The sequence below is a fragment of the Rhinopithecus roxellana genome, chromosome 17 (genome assembly GCF_007565055.1).
Source record: "Rhinopithecus roxellana isolate Shanxi Qingling chromosome 17, ASM756505v1, whole genome shotgun sequence".
Taxonomy (NCBI): Eukaryota; Metazoa; Chordata; class Mammalia; order Primates; family Cercopithecidae; genus Rhinopithecus; species Rhinopithecus roxellana.
Genome location: NC_044565.1, coordinates 573,316 through 591,703, shown reverse-complemented (window position 1 = coordinate 591,703; position 18,388 = coordinate 573,316). Strand labels below are relative to the sequence as shown.

General features: G+C 52.4%; 1 protein-coding gene across 1 annotated transcript in view; it reads right to left on the bottom strand.

Moving 5' to 3' along the window:
- Positions 1–698: 698 nt before the first annotated feature.
- The window catches only part of TYRO3 (TYRO3 protein tyrosine kinase), a 22,812-nt gene continuing 5,122 nt past the window's right edge, over positions 699–18,388 (bottom strand). The window contains exons 5-19 of the mRNA XM_010369054.1: positions 18,266–18,352; positions 17,396–17,511; positions 15,069–15,246; positions 14,257–14,402; positions 13,593–13,737; positions 11,834–11,963; positions 11,650–11,750; positions 11,286–11,381; positions 10,869–10,949; positions 10,317–10,409; positions 9,466–9,587; positions 8,919–9,028; positions 8,571–8,730; positions 8,223–8,359; positions 699–2,151 (exon numbers count right to left, since the gene is read on the bottom strand). Of these exons, the coding sequence (XP_010367356.1) occupies positions 1,761–2,151; positions 8,223–8,359; positions 8,571–8,730; positions 8,919–9,028; positions 9,466–9,587; positions 10,317–10,409; positions 10,869–10,949; positions 11,286–11,381; positions 11,650–11,750; positions 11,834–11,963; positions 13,593–13,737; positions 14,257–14,402; positions 15,069–15,246; positions 17,396–17,511; positions 18,266–18,352 (2,093 nt within the window). The 3' untranslated portion in view covers positions 699–1,760. The remainder of the gene's footprint in view (positions 2,152–8,222; positions 8,360–8,570; positions 8,731–8,918; positions 9,029–9,465; positions 9,588–10,316; positions 10,410–10,868; positions 10,950–11,285; positions 11,382–11,649; positions 11,751–11,833; positions 11,964–13,592; positions 13,738–14,256; positions 14,403–15,068; positions 15,247–17,395; positions 17,512–18,265; positions 18,353–18,388) is intronic.

The following is an 18,388-nucleotide window of genomic DNA, read 5'->3' as shown; positions in this document are numbered from 1 at the left end:
TACAAAAAACTAGCCGGGCAAGGTGGCGGACGCCTGTAGTCCCAGCTACTCGGGAGGCTGAGGCAGGAGAATGGCATAAACCCGGGAGGCAGAGCTTGCAGCGAGCTGAGATCCGGCCACTGCACTCCAGCCTGGGCGACAGAGCGAGACTCCGTCTCAAAAAAAAAAAAAAGAAAAAAAAATAAAATTCACTGGGGTCCTGTATCTAATTATAAAAGCATTTTGTGCTCAATGCAGAAAACTTGGAAAGCACAAACAAGAAAGTCACCTTAATCCCATCATTTAAAAATAACAGCGGTGAACATTTTGGCATATGTCTTTCCAGACTTTTCTCTATGTAAAAATGTTTCATCTTTGTGATCTCAAAAAAAGTAAACATTTAAGAGACAAAACTGGGGCCAGGTGTGGTGGCTCAGGCCTGTAATCAGCACGTTGGGAGGCCAACACAGCCAGATCACTTGAAGTCATGAGTTTGAGACCACACTGGCCAACATGGCGAAACTCCATCTCTACTAAAAATACAAAAATTACCTGGGTATGGTAGTGGGCCCCTATAATCCCAGCTACTCAGGCACAAGAATCACTTGAACCCAGGAAGCGGAGGTTGCAGTGAGCCAAGATCACGCCATGTACTCCAGCCTGGGCAACACAGTGAGACTGTCTCAAAAAAAAAAGAAAAAAAAAAAAGAGACAAAACCTTAGGTCTTTAGTCTTCAATTTTATTTCTGTTTTAAACAGCAACCAACAGCTTGGAAATGTCCCTAACAGCTAGGACCCGCCCCATGCATTCCAGAGGCTCCCCCACCAAGGCTGTGGTCCAGGTTCCAGGAACTCCCCCTCATCAGGCCTGATTTCTCTCTGGAGACTTGGGACAGAAGAGGCTGTCCAGTTAGAGGGGAAGTTGGCATTAAAGGTCACCGTTTAGAAGGGTTGGGCTCAGACACAGCTGCCTTTGTTAGTCTTAGGATATTTTGAGATTTGGTAGTGTGCTCAGATTGTGGGTATGGAGAGGGGTTCCTGAACTCCTCTCTGGTCTCACTCGCTCCTGGGCAAGCCTCAGAGCATCCCTTCCTCCTGCCGGCTCGGCACGCTGCCTTTGGAAGATGGGCACCTGATAGCCTGGGTACTCCAGCATGCCTTTGTGTGACCCGGTCAGCTGCAGGGAAGCATGCTCCCCTCAACTTCTCCTGGCCAAGGCAGGGTGTGGAATCAAAAAGATGGTGAAGATTCAGACCTGAGATACCAACCCCTTACCAACCCTCACCTAAAAGGGAATATTACAAGGACATCTCTTTGTGACTTGGAGGGGCAAACCTTGGTATTTAAACCCCAAGTGTGGTAATAGCTGGGCCACCAGGCTGGAGGCAGTTGAATGCATGCACTTAAGCAGCAGGGGCAGCTCAGCGGGAGGGTAGGGCCCACAGGGCTGGACCTGCCCTCCCCCCACTGCCATCCACACCCATGGTAACCATGGAAACATAACCACCCCACTCCTGCCAGCTGCCTGGGTTCAGACAACCAGGACCGGCCCACTTCCATCAAGCCAAGGCCTAAACTGATGCCAGGCTGGCCACAGAGTGGTTGCAGGAAGAACTGGGATTGGGTGATTTGGTGAGTCCGGGCTTCCCAGCACAGCTTGGGAGGACTACCACAGGAGCCTCCACACCTTGCTGTCTGGGCTGGGGTCAGATGGGGCTTAGTCAGCCAGCACAGTGGCCAGTAGAGCCGGCCAAACGGCCCCGATGCCCTCTGCCTGTGGGCTAACAGCTACTGTGTGGCAGTAGCCCTTGCTGCAGCAGCAAAAGCCTCTGTGTCTCACTGAGAGGACTCTCTGGCTGGTGCTCTGCCTGCCCTGGCTGCTCAGCCAGCCCTCCGGGTGTGAGGATGTACCGATAGTCACTGGGAGTGCCACCCACTGCCCCCATGTCACTGCCATCCCCAGCCCCACTGTAGGGCTGATCCCTGCCACGCAGCTCCAGACTGCCTTCCGCGGTGGGCTCCTCGGCTCTCTCGATGTTGATGTATAAGGGGTCCTGGCTGGCGGATAGCACAGACAGCTGGCCCAAGATGTTCTCCAGTTCCATTCGCAGACAAGTAAAGCTTGGGCGCTGCTTGGGGTCAGCACTCCAGCACTGGTACATGAGATCATACCTGGGGTGGAGAGAAGCGTGAGAGAAGGCAGGAGTCCTTCCCTCAAAAGCAGGGGCCCCTTCATCATATGGCACTAGGGATTTAAAAAATGTTATTCCCTAGTGGGGCACAGCGGCTCACATCTGAAATCTCAACACTTTGGGAGGCTGAAGGGGGGTAGTATTTGAGCCCAGGAGTTCCAGATCAGCCTGGGCAATATGGCAAAACCCCATCTCTATAATAATACAAAAATTAGCCAGGCTTGGTAGACACGCCTGTAGTCCCCGCTACTCGGAAGGCTGAAGTGGGATCACTTGAGCCCAGGAGGTCAAGGCTGCAGTGAGCCATGCTGACACCACTGCACTCCAGCCTGGGTGACAGAGCGAGACCTTGTCTCAAAAAAAAAAAAATCCAAACTGGGCAACATAGAAAGACCCCATCTCTACAAAAAATAAAAAAGTTTGCAGACGTGATTTCAGATGTCTGTGGTCCCAGCTACTTGGGAAGTTGAGGTAGAGGATCGTCCGAGCCAGGAGGTTGATGCTGTAGCGCACCATGATCCCACCACTGCACTCCAGCCTGGGCAACAGAGCAAGACTCTGCCTCAAAAATAAATAAATAGGCCGGGCGTGGTGGCTCACACCTGTAATCCCAGCACTTTGGGAGGCCGAGATGGGTGGATCACTAGGTCAGGAGATCGAGACCATCCTGGCCAACATGGGGAAACCCCGCCTCTACTAAAAATAAAAAAATTAGCTGGGCATGGTGGCGGAAGCCTGTAGTCCCAGCTACATGGGAGGCTGAGGCAGGAGAATGGCATGAACCTGGGAGGCGGAGCTTGCAGTGAGCAGAGATCGTGCCACTGCACTCCAGCCTGGATGACAGAGCGAGACTCCGTCTCAAAATAAATAAATAAATAATAAATAAATAAATAAATAAATAAATAAATAAATAAATAAATAGACTGGACACTGTGGCTCATACCTATAATCCCAGTACTTTGGGAGGTCGAGGCGGGTGGATCACCTGAGGTCAGGAGTTCTAGACCAGCCTGGCCAACGTGGCAAAACCCCGACTCTACTAAAAATACAAAAGTTAGCTTGGTGTGGTGGCATGTGCCTGTAATCCCAGCTAGTTGGGAGGCAGAGGCAGGAGAATTGCTTGAACCCGGGAGGTGGAGATTGCAGTGAGCTGAGATCATGCCACTGCACTCCAGCCTGGGTGACAGAGGGAGACTCCATCTCAAAAAATAAATCTGGCCGGGCGCGGTGGCTCAAGCCTGTAATCCCAGCACTTTGGGAGGCCGAGACGGGCGGATCATGAGGTCAGGAGATCGAGACCATCCTGGCTAATACGGTGAAACCCCGTCTCTACTAAAAAATACAAAAAACTAGCCGGGCGACGAGGCGGGCGCCTGTAGTCCCAGCTACTCGGGAGGCTGAGACAGGAGAATGGCGTGAACCCGGGAGGCGGAGCTTGCAGTGAGCTGAGAGCCGGCCACTGCACTCCAGCCTGGGCAGCAGAGCAAGACTCCGTCTCAAAATAAATAAATAAATAAATAAATAAATAAATAAATAAATAAATCTTCCCACCTTGGCCTCCCAAAGTGCTGGGGTTATAGGCGTGAACCACTGCACTGGGCCATTTTTTTGTTTGTTTTTGAGAGGCAGTCTCGCTCTGTTGCCCAGGTTAGAGTGCAGTGTTATCATTTCGGCTCACTGAAACCTCCGCCTCCGGGGTTCAACTGATTCTCCTGTCTCAGACTCCCGAGTAGCTGGGACTACAGGTGCCCGCCACCACATTAGGCTAATTTTTGTATTTTTAGTAGAGACGGGGTTTCACCATGTTAGCCAGGCTGGTCTCGATCTCCTGACCTCGTGATCCACCTGCCTTGGCCTCCCAAAGTGCTGGGATTACAGGCGTGAGCCACTGCGCCCGGCCACACTGGGCCATTTAAAAAATACACTGTGGCCAGGTGCAGTGGCTCACGCCTGTAATCTCAACACTTTGGGAGGCCAAGGTGGGCAGATCACCTGAAGTCAGGAGTTCGAACCCAGCCTGACTAACATGGAGAAACCCCGTCTCTACTAAAAATGCAAAAAAAATTAGACCAGCATGGTGGCACGTGCCTGTAATCCCAGCTACTCAGGAGGCTGAGCAGGAGAATCGCTTCAACCCGGGAGGCAGAGGTTGCAGTGAGCTGAGATCACACCATTGTACTACAGCCTGGGCAACAAGAATGAAATTCCGTCTCAAAATAAACAAACAAATTAAATAAATAAATGAATAAATAATATATTTGTAGAGATGGGGTCTTGCTGTGTTGTTCAGGCTGGTCTCAAACTCCTGGCCTCAAGTGATCCTCCCACTACAGCTTCCTGAGTAGCTGGGATTAAAGGCACATCCTGGCTTATTATTTAATTCTCACAACAACCCTATGAAAGCAATGATCAGAGAGAGATCATTTCCACATTTACAAGTGTGGAAACATGCACAAAGGGTTAAGAACCGTGACTAGGCCGGGCGCGGTGGCTCAAGCCTGTAATCCCAGCATTTTGGGAGGCCGAGACGGGTGGATCACGAGGTCAGGAGATCAAGACCATCCTGGCTAACATGGTGAAACCCCGTCTCTACTAAAAAATACAAAAAACTAGCCGGGCGAGGTGGCGGGCGCCTGTAGTCTCAGCTCCTCCGGAGGCTGAGGCAGGAGAATGGCGTAAACTCGGGAGGCAGAGCTTGCAGTGAGCTGAGATCCGGCCACTGCACTCCAGCCTGGGCCACAGAGCGAGACTCCGTCTCAAAAAAAAAAAAAAAAAAGAACCGTGACTAAAGTCACACACGTGGAAAGTGACAGAGCTGTGATTTGAAGCTAGGGGGGTTGGCTCCAAAGTCCCTCCTATGCTGAGTGGGCAGTACCTACTCAGTAAATCCTCACTGTACAGCCGGACACAGTGGTATGCACCTGTAGTCCCAGCTACTCAGGAGGCTGAGACTGAAGGATCCCTTGACCCCAGGATTTCAAGACCAGTCTGGGCAACACAGCAAGACCATGTCTCTATTAAAAAAAAAATAATTAATAAGCAAGGTATGGTGGTAAGTACCTGTAATCCCAGCTACTATGGAGGCTGGGCAGAAGATCTCTTGAACCCAGGGGTTTGAGGCTACAGTGAGCTGTGATTGCACTACTGCACTCCAGCCTGGCTGTCAGAGCGAGACCCTTTCTCTTATTAAAAAAAAAGTAAAAATCCGCCAGGTGCAGTGGCTCATGCCTGTAATCCCAGCACTTTAGGAGGCGAGGCGGAAGGATCACTTGAGGTCAGGAGTTCCAGACCAGCCTGGCGAACATGGTGAAATCCCATCTCTACTAAAAAATACAAAAATTGGCTGAGCATGGTGGCGCACACCTGTAATCCCAGCCCTTTGGGAGGCCGAGGTGGGTGGATCACCTGAGGTCAGAAGTTCGAGACCAGCATGACCAATATAGAGAAATCCCATCTCTACTAAAAATACAAAATTAGCCGGGCAAGGTGGCACATGCCTGTAATCCCAGCTACTCTGGAGGCTGAGGCATGATAATCGCTTGGACCCAGGAGGTGGAGGCTGTTGTGAGCCAAGATCGCGCCATTGCACTCCAGCCTGGGCGACAAGAGCAAAACTCCGTCTCAAAAAAAAGTCCTCACTGTTCATATACAACCTTTGAGTATCTGGAAAAAGCTTCCAGCTCTCTTCCCAATGGGAATGTTTTGTTTTGTTTTGTTCGAGATTGAGTTTTGCTCTTGTTGCCCAGGCTGGAGTGCAATGGCGTGATCTCAGCTCACCAGAACCTCTGCCTCCCGGGTTCAAGCAATTCTCCTGCCCCAGCTTCCAGAGTAGCTGGCATTACAGACACATGCCACCATGCCCAGCTAATTTTGTATTTTTAATAGAAGTAGAGTTTCTCTATGTTGGTCAGGCTGGTCTCAAACTCCCAACCTCAGGTGATCCACCCGCCTCGGCCTCCCAAAGTGCTGGGATTGCAGGCGTGAACCACCATGCAGGCCAGGAAGGCTTTTTTACATACAACTTCAGCAACCTTATAAATTCCCTGAAGCCTATCACTCAGGGTGCCCAAGGAATGCCTCAGGCTGAGGTGGAAAAATAACAAACCAAAAAAGCTAATGGGAAGAGACTGAGACCAAGTCCAGTGAAAGCAAATGCCTGACTCTCTTGCCTATGCCCACGACAAGAGCCCCAAGTACTGCCTCACACACCAGCGCACCCAGCAGGGGCCCCCAATAATGGCAGTAATCATGCCAGACACTGAGCAGGTCGTGGGAACGGGAATTTTCTGGGGCCTCGGGTACATGGCCAGAATGGGACACATTCTCAAGGCTGTGCTAGGAGCCAACTGGCGCCTGTCCACCAGGCTGCCTGGGTGAGGCCAGTGCCCGCCCACTCTCCATTGACAGCATGACAGCACCAGCTCCAGCTGGGAAGGAGGCTGCACTGGGGTCTGGTCACCACTGCCCATCAGAGCTTCTACAGCTCCAGATTAGAACTGAGGCAGGCTGCAGCCACAGGGAGACGTGAGCTTCCTGCCCCTTGCCATACCCTAAGTTCTGCTGAATGAACAGGAGGGCCAGGGCCTGGCTTGTGTACTCAAGATTTCCCTCTGAGGTGCAGATGAGTCAGCCACCCACAGCCTGGGTTCAGGGCACTTCAAACCCACTGTCAAAGGGAAGGATCCCACCATGAGGCTGAGCCTTCCTGTGCCTGTCCATGACCTCGGCCCTCTGGAAGTCCAATCCCAGAGCAAGAAATGGAGCAGATTCTTTATCTGGTCACAGTGGCTCCCACTCCCACTGGGGCTCATGAAAGTTCCTCTGGGCTGGGTTTGGTGGTTCACACCTGTAATCCCAGCATTTTGGGAGGCCAAAGCAGGTGGATCCCTTGAGCCCAGGAGCTCAAGACCAGCTTGACAAATATGGCAGAGCCCTGTCTCTACAAAAATACAAAAATTAGCCAGGTTTGGTGGCACATGTCTGTAGTCCCAACTTGGAAGGCTGGGGAGGGAGGATCACTTGAGCCCAGGAGGTTGAGGCTACAGTAAGCAGAGATTACGCCACTGCACTCCAGCCTGGGTGACAGAGCGAGACCCTGTCTCAAAAACAAAACAAAAAATACTCACAAAATGTTGTCTGAAGGCCTAGGGAGCCCTTGGCTTGGATGGAGTGGGAGTGTAAGACTAGAACAGACAAATCACAGTTGCTGTCATAAAGAGTTAAGAGTACGTACTCTAAAACCACAGGGATCTAGGTTCAAATTCCAATTCATTCACTTAATAGCTCTGTGACGTTGGCCATGTTACTTAATCTCTCTAATCCTATTATCTCGTCTACAAAGTGGGGATAAATAATAGTCTTTTCCTCATAAGGTCAGAGGAAGATTACCTGAAAGAATGCCTAAATGCCTAGCTAATGTCAGTGACACTTCCCATTATCTTGTCACAGGGGTTTGTTATCACTCTAGCGAAGTAGATGGTATCATTGCCTGCCTGGTCCCGAGGGCTTTGGGCTTGCAGAAAGAAGAGGAGGCAGTTCCCTTATTCCCAGGAACTCAGTTCTTTATCTTAGCTTCCCAAGAGAGCTCAGCCTAGGAAGTTTTCTTAGACTAGCTGGGGTCTCTAGGGCAAAGGCTGTATTCACTGGGGTAGAACAAATAAAATAAAATAAATAAAAATTTTTTAAAAAAAAGGAATTATGGGTGGGAAGATGGCAGGGAAACCTCCCACACTGTTACTCAGCACTGTGCCTTCTGTTCTGCTCTTGGGGTTCCTGGTTCTCCCTACAAACTGGAGAAAAGAGACTGATAGACAAAGGCTAAAGCAAGAAATCTGGGATGGGAAGGGGGAAAAGAAAGAAAACAAGGAGGTGGTAGATGAACAGTGAGTATGAGGTGGAGTGCAGTCTTCCAACTACAAGGATGTTTCTATAAAAAAACAAAGGTCCAGTTGAGGCTCTTAGTTCCCACTGGGCCAGCAGCTGTGGTGGCAGCTACCAGCCAAAACTCCAGATTCCCCTTTCCTTCCAGAGCCCCCTTCCCGGGATACTCACACGTCCTCCATACACTCCGGAGGCTGTTTCAGGCGGTTCCCGCCAATGAGGTAGTTGTAAATCTCAGCGTTTTCGATGCCAGCGTATGGCGTCTGCCCACGTGTCATGATCTCCCACATGGTCACCCCGAACGCCCACTGGGACAGAATCGAGGTTGGGGGAGAAGCTGTCACTAGGTCTCCTGAGTCAGGAAGAGAGCCATGGCTCTGGGACAAGCACAGCCTGGAGCTCAGGGTCTCATCATCAGGCAACCAAACCCCAGAAAGCAGACTTGGCTAGGCCCTTAAGGATCCCAAAGGTCTGTTCTCACACTAGTCCCCACCAAGCTTCACGGGCCACCCTGCTCACCACGTCACTGTGCACAGTATACAGGTTGTCAGCCAGGCTCTCCAGGGCCAGCCACTTGACAGGCAATTTGGAAGCACAGCCTTGACGATAGTAGTCCCCACTATAGATCTTCCGGGAGAGTCCGAAGTCAGCCACACACACTGTCATGTCCTCTGCCAGCCTACAAGGAGCGTTGAGGGAGGGAGTCAGCCTTCTGCCATGCTCACAGCCTTACAAGAGTCAGGACATCTTTGCTCCCAAGCTACCCCCATGCATAGCAGATACTGTCCCAGGCAGGAGCCGACCATTAGCTAGCTCCTCTTGGCACCTGCTGCTGTCTCCCACCCTCGAGTCCTCCAGAATTCGTACATGCAATTCCGAGCGGCCAGGTCTCGGTGGATGAAGTTCCGAGAGCTCAGGTACTCCATGCCGCAGGCAATGTCCACCATGAACCGGATCAGGGTCTGGAGGGGTAGGTTCTAGCGGACAGACAGGCCAAGCTCAGGCTTAACCTGCCCACCCAGCTGGGGCAGGATGGATGGGGGTCCCTGGCCAGAAAGCCTGAAGGCTGTCCCCAGAATCACTGGAAGGAAGAAAAGGGATGGAGGGGCCTTCCCAAGACAAGGAAGCTTCAGCTAGCCTAAGAGGAAGCCTGGAAGCCAAGACTCCCCACCCTGGGGCTCCACAAGTCCCTGCCCCTAGAAAAGGTCCTTGCCCAGCCTATATTTCTCAGCAGGGTTTTGTGAGAGAAAAGAAAGCCTGCTAGATTAAAAGGATTCAAACTCAGACCCCTCCTACTACCACCCAGCTCCATCAGCCCTACCCAGCAAGCCCCTCTCTGCCAGGGTCTCTATGCCTTTCCAGGCCCTGTGTTCCCACCCGTTTCCCCCTGGCCATCCCCACACCAGGTACTCACAAAGGGGTTCTCCCCAATCCGGGAGGCGAGCAGGAAGGCGTGCAGGTCCCCATGCTTCATGAAAGGCAAGATGACCATGGGGATGGGGAGACGGCCTTTAGCCCTGCTCCGGAGGCTCACCCCTGGGACAAGGGAGAGTCAGGAGCTGAGCATAGAAGGGTCAAGGGGCAGTTCAGGTGTCTGCATAAGTCCCCACCTGCTGGGTCCCATCTCTAGCTCTGGATCTGCTGTTTATTTTTTCATAGGCTCCACACTGGTCTGGGGACTACCCAGGAGGGACTCTGGTTGCTCCCATATCCCTAGAGCATCTTCTGTCCCCTTCCTTTCCTTCTCTGTCCACACAAGCAGTTTTTGTATTTTCTGAAACAGTATCTTGCTCTGTCATCTATGCTGGAGTGCAGTGGCGCAATCACAGCTCACTGCAGCCTCAATGTTCTGGGCTCAAATGATCCTTGCACCTCAGCCTCCCACGTGGATGGACAAAGGTGCATACCACCACACCTAGCTAATTTTTGTACATGTGTGTGTATTGTTTTTTGTTTTAATAGAGATGGGTTGTTGCTATACTGCCCAGGCTAGTCTCAAACCCCTGGCCTCAAGCAATTCTTCCACCTCAGCCTCCCAAAGTGCTGGGGCTATAGGCATGAGCCACCACACCCAGCCACACAGTCTTCATGTGCGGACCTTTGGCACTCCTCACCTCAGATTTCTGCCAGGACCCTCCTTGCTATTTTGCCATCTATTTACTTACCAGATGAGTCCAAACGTCTCTCTTACAGGCTGCCCTCTCATGTTGGTAGAGCATATTTTTAGCCCTATTCTCTGTCTGCCTCCCCCAAAAAGGGGCTCACCAACAAGTTTGGCCACGTGTGGATGGTCAAACTCCTTCATGCAAGCGGCTTCCCTGAGGAACTCTTCAATGTCGCTTGAGGCAATGATGTCAGCTAGGAGAAAGGGATGGGGAAGGAGGGAATAAAACAAGATGTGTCCCTAGCTTTGACCCAGGCCTCCTAGGTCTTGTCCTTCAGATGTCCTAGGCTTCCCAGCGAGCCCAGGAAACAGCCCAGCCATGAGCAGGAGAAATCCCCAAGGAGTGGCGCTATACAGCAACTTCTCTGCTTACTAATGCCTTCCCTTCCTTTTGGTTTGGGAGCCCAGCAGGTCAACCAACCACAGCTGTAATCACCCAAGAGAGGACTCAGAGGACAGTCACTGCCGACGGCAGAGAGCAATGGCTGGGCATGAATAAGTGTGAATTATTCGTGCCGTAAAGACAGCATCCCAGTTAGTGTTGCCCAGCTCTTCTTGGAAAATCTAGGGGCTAAGCAGAGCCTGCTTCAGGGTCAGTCGCCCCTCTTACCCTTCCAAATGATGCCCTCAGGCCACAACAATCCCCCACTCACCTTTCAGCATCTTCACAGCCACTTTCACAAAGGAGCCATCCTCCTGCTTCAGCTGGGCCTCCCGCACTGAACCAAACTCTCCTAGGAACCAGTCCAAGTGAGGGAGTCTCCTTGGCTCTCTGCTCCCTGCCATCTTCCCTCCCAAGTGACCCTCCATGGGGACACAGTCAGCAGACTCTGGGGCCACTGGAGAAGGCACCCTTGCCAGTAGCCAAAGCAAGAGCATGCAGGGAGCAGCTCCTCAGCCCTCCCTGTCCCCAGCCACCATTCCCCCCAAACATCCCACACTCAGGAGTCTACAAGCATATCTTGTTTACAGGAGCCAACCTAAACCCACAACCTCAAAGTGACAGGGGTGACCAAACACCTCCAGCTACAGCAAACCAGCCATGCCCATCCCCACACAGCTCCCCATACCTTTGCCCAACATCCGGCCCAGGGTGAACTGCTGCTCTGGGATGAGCACATCCTCCAGTTTTTCCTTTAGTTCATCGCTGATGCCCAAGCTGTCCACTGTTGGGAAAGGGTTTGTGGGAAAGAGGGATCTCTGATTCCTGAGCCAAAGCCCAGCCTGCTTTTTATACCCCAGACTCTGCCCTCAGAGCATAGAGATGAGCTTAGGTCTCCCACGGCTGGGGTGGTGAACTTCACACAGGCAGGTCTGTGTGCCTGGGGCTCACTGATGTTCACACATATCAGTCGAATTAATAATTTGGTAAAATAATGCAGATAGGGGCACACAACAACCCATTTGTCCTTCCCACGATCGCCCACCACTCACATGTGGCCTCGATGCGCTCGGGCCTTTCTCGATTGAAGGACCGGGCTGCCCGGAAGTGAATGGCTGGCTCTCCCCGGGCCATGACACTGTCAAAGGCTTGCCTAAAGGAAAACCCAGGATTTGGGATCAGCTCCAAGGTCTTTCATCACCACCTGCCTCTCCCTCCACATCCCCATCCCCTTACCCAAACCGCGTCTCTTTCCGTCTCTTTCGAAGCAGGATGAGGGCCAGGGCAGCAGCCGTAACCAGGGCCGTTAGCACACCAAGGACCACAGGTACCCAGGATGTGCGGCTGTGAGGAGGGCCCTGCTGGCCTGTGGGAGGGAGGCGCAGTGGCATGAGCTAGGATGACACCATGGGGTCCCTTCAGAACTTTCCCAGGATGGCCATCCAGCTGGGTCAAGGGGCTCCTCTAGGTCAATAAAGGGTCCTGAGGGAGAGGGGCTCCAGAGGAAGGCCCAAGAGTCCTTCCTACCTGGTCAGAGATAGGCCCTGGCTGTTGTGACCTAGAGTGTGATCATGGATTTCTATGCCAGTTCTGGGGCAGAGAGAGGAGAATGAGATATAGTTTGTTTGAGACAGAGTCTTGTTCTGTTGCCCAGGTCAGAGTGCAGGGGCACAGTTACAGCTCACTGCAGCCTCAGCCTCCAGGCTCAAGCAATCCTTCCACTTCAGCCTCCCAAGCAGCTGGGACTACAGGTGTGCAACATCATACCTGGCTAATTTTTAAAATTTTTTGGTAGAGATAAAGTCTCACTTTGCTGCCCAGGGTGGTCTCGAACTCCTGGACTCAAGCAATCCTCCCACCTCAGCCTCCCAAAGTTGTGGGATTACAGGTGTGAACCACCACTCCCGGCCTTTTTTGTTTTTTGTTTTGTTTTTTTTTTTTTTTTTGAGACGGAGTCTCGTTCTGTCGCCCGGGCTGGAGTGCAGTGGCCGGATCTCAGCTCACTGCAAGCTCCGCCTCCTGGGTTCCCGCCATTCTCCTGCCTCAGCCTCCCGAGTAGCTGGGACTACAGGCGCCCGCCACTTCGCCCAGCTAGTTTTTTTTTTTTGTATTTTTAGTAGAGACGGGGTTTCACCATGTTAGCCAGGATGGTCTCGATCTCCTGACCTCGTGATCCGCCCGTCTCGGCCTCCCAAAGTGCTGGGATTACAGGTTTGATCCACCGCACCCGGCCTGTTTTGTTTTGTTTTGTTTTGTTTTTTGAGACAGAGTCTTGCTCTGTCGCCCAGGCTGGAGTGCAGTGATGCGATCTCAGCTCACTGCAAGCTCCGCCTCCCGGGTTCACACCATTCTCCTGCCTCAGCCTCCCGAGTAGCTGGGACTACAGGCGCCCGCCACCATGCCGGCTAATTATTTTGTATTTTTGGTAGAGATGGGGTTTCACCGTGTTAGCCAGGATGGTCTCAATCTCCTGACCTCATGATCCACCTGCCTCAGCCTCCCAAAGTGCTGGGATTACAGGTGTGAGCCACCGTGCCCAGCCCTATTTGTTTAGAGACAACAGGCTCACTCTGTTGCATAGGCTGGAGTGCAGTAGTGCAATCATAGCTCACTGCAGCCTCGAACACCTGGGTTCAAGCAATCCTTCTGCCTCAGTCTCTGGAGTAGCTGGGCCTACAGGCATATGCCACCACACCAGGCTAATCTTTTTTTTAAATTTTTTTTGTAGAGACAGAGTCTTGCTGTGTAGTCAGAGTTGGTCTCAAACTGCTGGCCTCAAGCGATCCTTCGACCTCCCAAAATGCTGGGATTACAGGAATGAGCCACCATGCCCAGTCAAGATACAGTTTAAATACCAGCCCTGGCCTCAACTTCTTCACTTGGTCTGTGGGCCTGCTGGGAGGGGAGATGCTACTAGGCTCCTCCCACCAGTCTAGGTTGCCCTTGAAAACCTTGATCCCCTGAGCCTCTGCCCCTCTCCCCCTACAAGCCTCACCTGCGTGGTCATGAGAAGAGATCACCAGTGGCTGACTCCAGGGTCCACAGCCAACTGCATTGGAGACGCACACACGTACGATCAGGTCCTTTTGGGGATCCCAGCCTGTCAAATTGGCCCTGGTCCCCTCCACTGTCAGTTCATCCTGCAGCCAGGAAAAGCCCCCACCCCATAGTGAGCCTGAGGAGAAGGCCTCCAGCTGGGGCCTGAGGGCAGAAAAAGGTCCAGCTGGGAACATGGGAGTATAGGGGCACTGTGGGTTCAGGGGCTGTGGGAACACAACCGTCTGGGAGTAATCACATTCCTGCTCCGGGCTGCAGGGGCCTCTCCAGAACACAAACAAGGCTCAGTCCCGGAATGCACAGGTGGGGGATGGGAGCAAACTGAGCTGGGGACAAAGCCTTATCTGTGCCCTCCCCCAGCTCAAGCAGGAATGTGCTTCCTGCTTTATTTACAAAGTGCACACAGGATGCAATCCTAACAGGAGACATAATCCTTTGAGAAGTGGAGTTTGCAGAGGTGGGTGAGGAGGAGAGGATTCCCTGGGAGAGTGGGAGACCCAGGCCCACCAAAGACAACCATTTTGAAATTCTTAAAGGCCTTAGAACCCCGAGGGCTGATACTCCAGGAGAGTGAAGAGAGGGAAGGGTTCTGTCTCTCTTACCTGGGTTCCATTGTCTTGAACCCAGGACAGTTTATAGGGTCCCAGGGGGCCTTCCAAAGGGCCCTCAGGGATCACCTCTTCCCACTCCAAGATGAGGCCTGAATCTGTGCGGATAGCATGGAGGTTTTGGGGAGCGCTGGCTGGGGCTGTAGCCAAAGAGAGAAGATTGCTAAGACCCCTGCCCTTCCCGTCATCATAATCCCATGCAGACCTTTGGAACCAACTCCCAAGAACTAAACAGCTCTGAGAGGCACGACTAGGGAAGGGTTCACCTCCCAGCTCTGATTGCTCTCACCCACTGTGCTGGGGGCGGGGTAAGCAATGGGCAGGACAGGCAGCACCCCAGCTCGGCAGTGTTGCTCTTCATCACCATGGTTACTGCCTCTCTGCCTCATCCCTCGCCACTCCCCTCTCACAGCTATGCCAGCCTCCCTGCAATTGCCAGAGAACTCTAAGCAAGTTCGTGTCATAGGGTCTTTGCACTTGCTGTGCCTTCTTCCGGCAGTGATTTTCCCCCAGATATCTACATGAGTCCTTCTTTATCCTTCAGACCTGAATCAGACCTTTTTGGGGGCGTTCCTTAACCATCCAGGGGCACTCTTCATCAACCACATTATCTGATCTTTTCTAGTTTGTTTATCTGTTCCACCCACAGTAACTATTTACAAGGTGGTATGTAGTGATATGCAGTAAATGTTTGCCAAATGATGCCTGAACCTCCATCTCCACCAGCATCATTCAGAACTTGAGCCAACATGGCCCCCTTCCCGGCTCCAGCCCTGCCCACCCCCTCTGCTCTATGCATCCCTTACCTAGACCCTTGGTCTGAAAGGGCACCCAGTCAGCATAGGGAGAGGGCCCCAAGGCATTGGCACAGCGCACCCTGAGGCTGTAGTTGGTGGCAGGCACCAGGTCCCGGAGCAGGCAGGTAAAGGGGGGCACAGGGACCACAACAGCCAGGACTTCCCAGCCTCCTGGGGCCTGTGTCACCTACAGAAAAGCAGAAAACGAATGATGTAGGGGAGATCCTGTGCGAGATGGAAGATGGAGTGGGTATAGTTATGGGTGCTTGAATGAATGCTTCCTCTATCAGCAAACACTTGCAACCCACGCCCTCCCATCCGCCCCCACCCCAATAATACACCAGGTTCCACACCTTCATGCCCTTGCGAATGCTGTTCCTTTCACTTGGAATGATCTGCTCTTCCTAGCAAAGGCCTACTCATCCTGTAAGACTCAGTGCAAATATCACTTTCTTGGTGAAAGCCTTTCTCAACCACTCCAGAAAACTCCTCTTATCCTTTTGTACTTGGTGCGGAACTCTTAGGGTATACTTACCACTTACTGTGCCTGTTTACATGCCACTCCAAAGTTCGAGTTTCTGAAGCTCAGAGAAAACTGGGAGCCTAGGGCACTATGAACCAGCCCCTCATCTTACATTTTGGGGGCCCAGGGCAAGAGTACAAAGAGATCCACGTACTATATGTCTACATGTTTAAACATTATAAATCAGCTAACAAACTATTAAATAGTTTCTATCTTAATATTTTGACCAATAAACCTTCAAAACAACCTGGGAGATCAGGTTTGCATTTGTAATTCTCTAAATCCCTGGAGTCCCGAGTCAGAATGAGGTGGCACTGGAAGAGTTGGCCCGAAGCCAAGGTCTGCACCATGAGGGGCCTCATGTGCACAGGTGTGGACAATGCTGACTGCATATCCAAGCTCCATTCCCATCCCCCTCACGAATGGCTGCCCCTTGGGCTTTGAGGTGCTCATATCATACTGTGGTCCATCCTTGGGAAGATGCAGCAGGGAAGAGGCCCACACAGACCCCGGAAGCAGACTCAGGACCATCAGGGCAAGAGATTCTGAATATCTAGAGTATAGTGTGGCAGTGAGGGGGTCCTTGCCATCTGAATGGGCATATCCTCTTGGCCCTGCAGGCTCTTTGCCCAGGGGAAAGGGGTGTGGCCAAAGGAGGGCCAGAGTAGGATCCTCTTTTTTTTTTTTTCTTTTTTAGAGACAGGATCTTGCCCTGTCACTCAGGCTGGAGTGCAGTGGCATGATCTCGGCTCACCGCAGCCTTGACTTCTCAGGCTCAAGTCATCCTCCCACTCTAGCCTCCTGAATAGTTAGGGGTACAGGCGTATGCCACTGTGCCTGGATAATGTTTGTATTTTTCGTAGAGAAAGGGTTTTGCCATGTTGCCCAGTTTGGTCTTGAAGTCCCAAAGTGCTGGGATTACAGGCATGAGCCACTGAGCCCAACCTCAGCAGGGTTCTCTAAATGGTGGAGCCCAGAGCAGGGGCCCCTCCTGCCCAGGGAAACTGCCCAGAACAGTTTTGAAAGGTACTCATTAAGTGGCTTTTGAGTAAACGGATGAAAATGAGCAAGCCTGCATTGCCTCTTGTTTTCAGTATCTACCCAATTTTTCTACTCTCCAAGGTGTAGGGCCCCTTCTGGTCATCTTGTTCTCTTTGGCTTGAATGGGGGTTGGGGGGTAAGGCGGCGCATGATAGTGTATCAGCAAAGGTTTGAGCTTTCACCTAAGTAAGAAAAACTCAGTTGGGTGTGCTGGTTCACGCCTGTAATACCAGCATTTAGGAGGCTGAGGCAGGCAGATCGCATGAAGTCAGGAGTTTGAGATCAGCCTGGCTAACATGGTGAACTACTAGTCTCTACTAAAAAAAAAAAAAAATTAGCTGAGCGTGATGGTACACGACTGTAATCCTAGCTACTGCGGAGGCTGAGGCAGGAGAATCACTTGAACCCAGGAGGTGGAGGTTGCAGTGAGCCGACATGGCGCCACTGCACTCCAGCCTGGCCACCATTGAGACCCTGTGTCAAAAAAAAAAAAAAAAAGAAGGAAAGAAAAACCTTCCAGGTACCCCAAATCTGTTCTAGTGGTCTGCTTTCCAACCTGAAGAATGCATGAATTTGAGCCAATCTGCAGTCACTTAGTTGCCAGAGCACCCCATGATAACAGACAGTAGCCTGTGCTCTTCCTGCTAAGGAGCAGCACCTGAAAAGAGCTGCAGACCAAGCCCCTAGGAGCTGACTAGTGAGTGTGACACCCCTGTCAACAAAGTGCTGGCCAGGCAGCCAGAAGGAGCATGGCCCAGCCCGGAGAGCCTACCTGAACTGTACAGGACTGTAGCAGGGCTCGGCCATCAGCACCTGGCATCCAGGCCACACTGGCGTTGCTGCTGGAAAGCTTTGTCACGGTGACGTTGAAGGGGGCTGCAGGCAGTGCTGTGGACGGGGACTCAGAATCAGTGCCCAGTAGGAATATGAACAGAGGGAGTAGGAGGCATGGGAGTCAAGCCTTGAGTCTCTCTGAGGGTCCAGGGCATCCCCAACCTAAAGACAGCTACTCAGCACTCCCAGGATCACAGTACTACACAAATAAGCAAGCAGTAGGGCACAGCTGCTCACACCTGGGAGAGCGCCTGGGCTGTGGAGAGAGGTTGCCTCCCTGCAATGAAGGCCCTGTGTGACTGAGGAATAAGATGAGAGGGTATGTGGGGGCGGCACCTCAGGCTTGGGAGATACAAGGGAGAGACAGGCAGCTGCCCCTGCAGCCACAGCCTGGTTCCTGCAGACACCCTGTCCCTCCCCCTCTCTCTGTGCACCAGCCCTTCGGGTCTCCTCCATCCGGTGCTAGGCTGTTTTCCCCACCCCCATCCCCTCAAAGGGAGGGGCAGAAACAAGGCTGGGCATGGGCCTTGACCATCTCCTGCTGCTTCCCTCCCTCCTTCCCTCCCTCCCAAGGACTCTGCTTCGTGATGGGAAATCTGCTGTGACGTCAGGATTCTATTCTCATCTCAGCCACGCAGGGTCTCAGGTGCTCCCACTAGGAATGGGAGCTATGCCAATTAACCCCTCGCTCCCTAGATCCCAGCAGGACCACAAGTGGAGCTGGAACACAGAACAATTCTAACTGCAGGACAGCTCGCTGGGAATGCCCCTGGCCTCATCCACCCTTCCTCCCTGCCAGCCCTCCTACCTTGAAGGTGAACAGTGGCTGTGCGAGAAGAGGCCAGGCCTTTTAGGTTGTGAGCTTCACAGGAAAACATGGTGCTCTGGGTCACCCCTGGGGCCAGAAAACCTCAGTCAGCTCCCCAAGCAG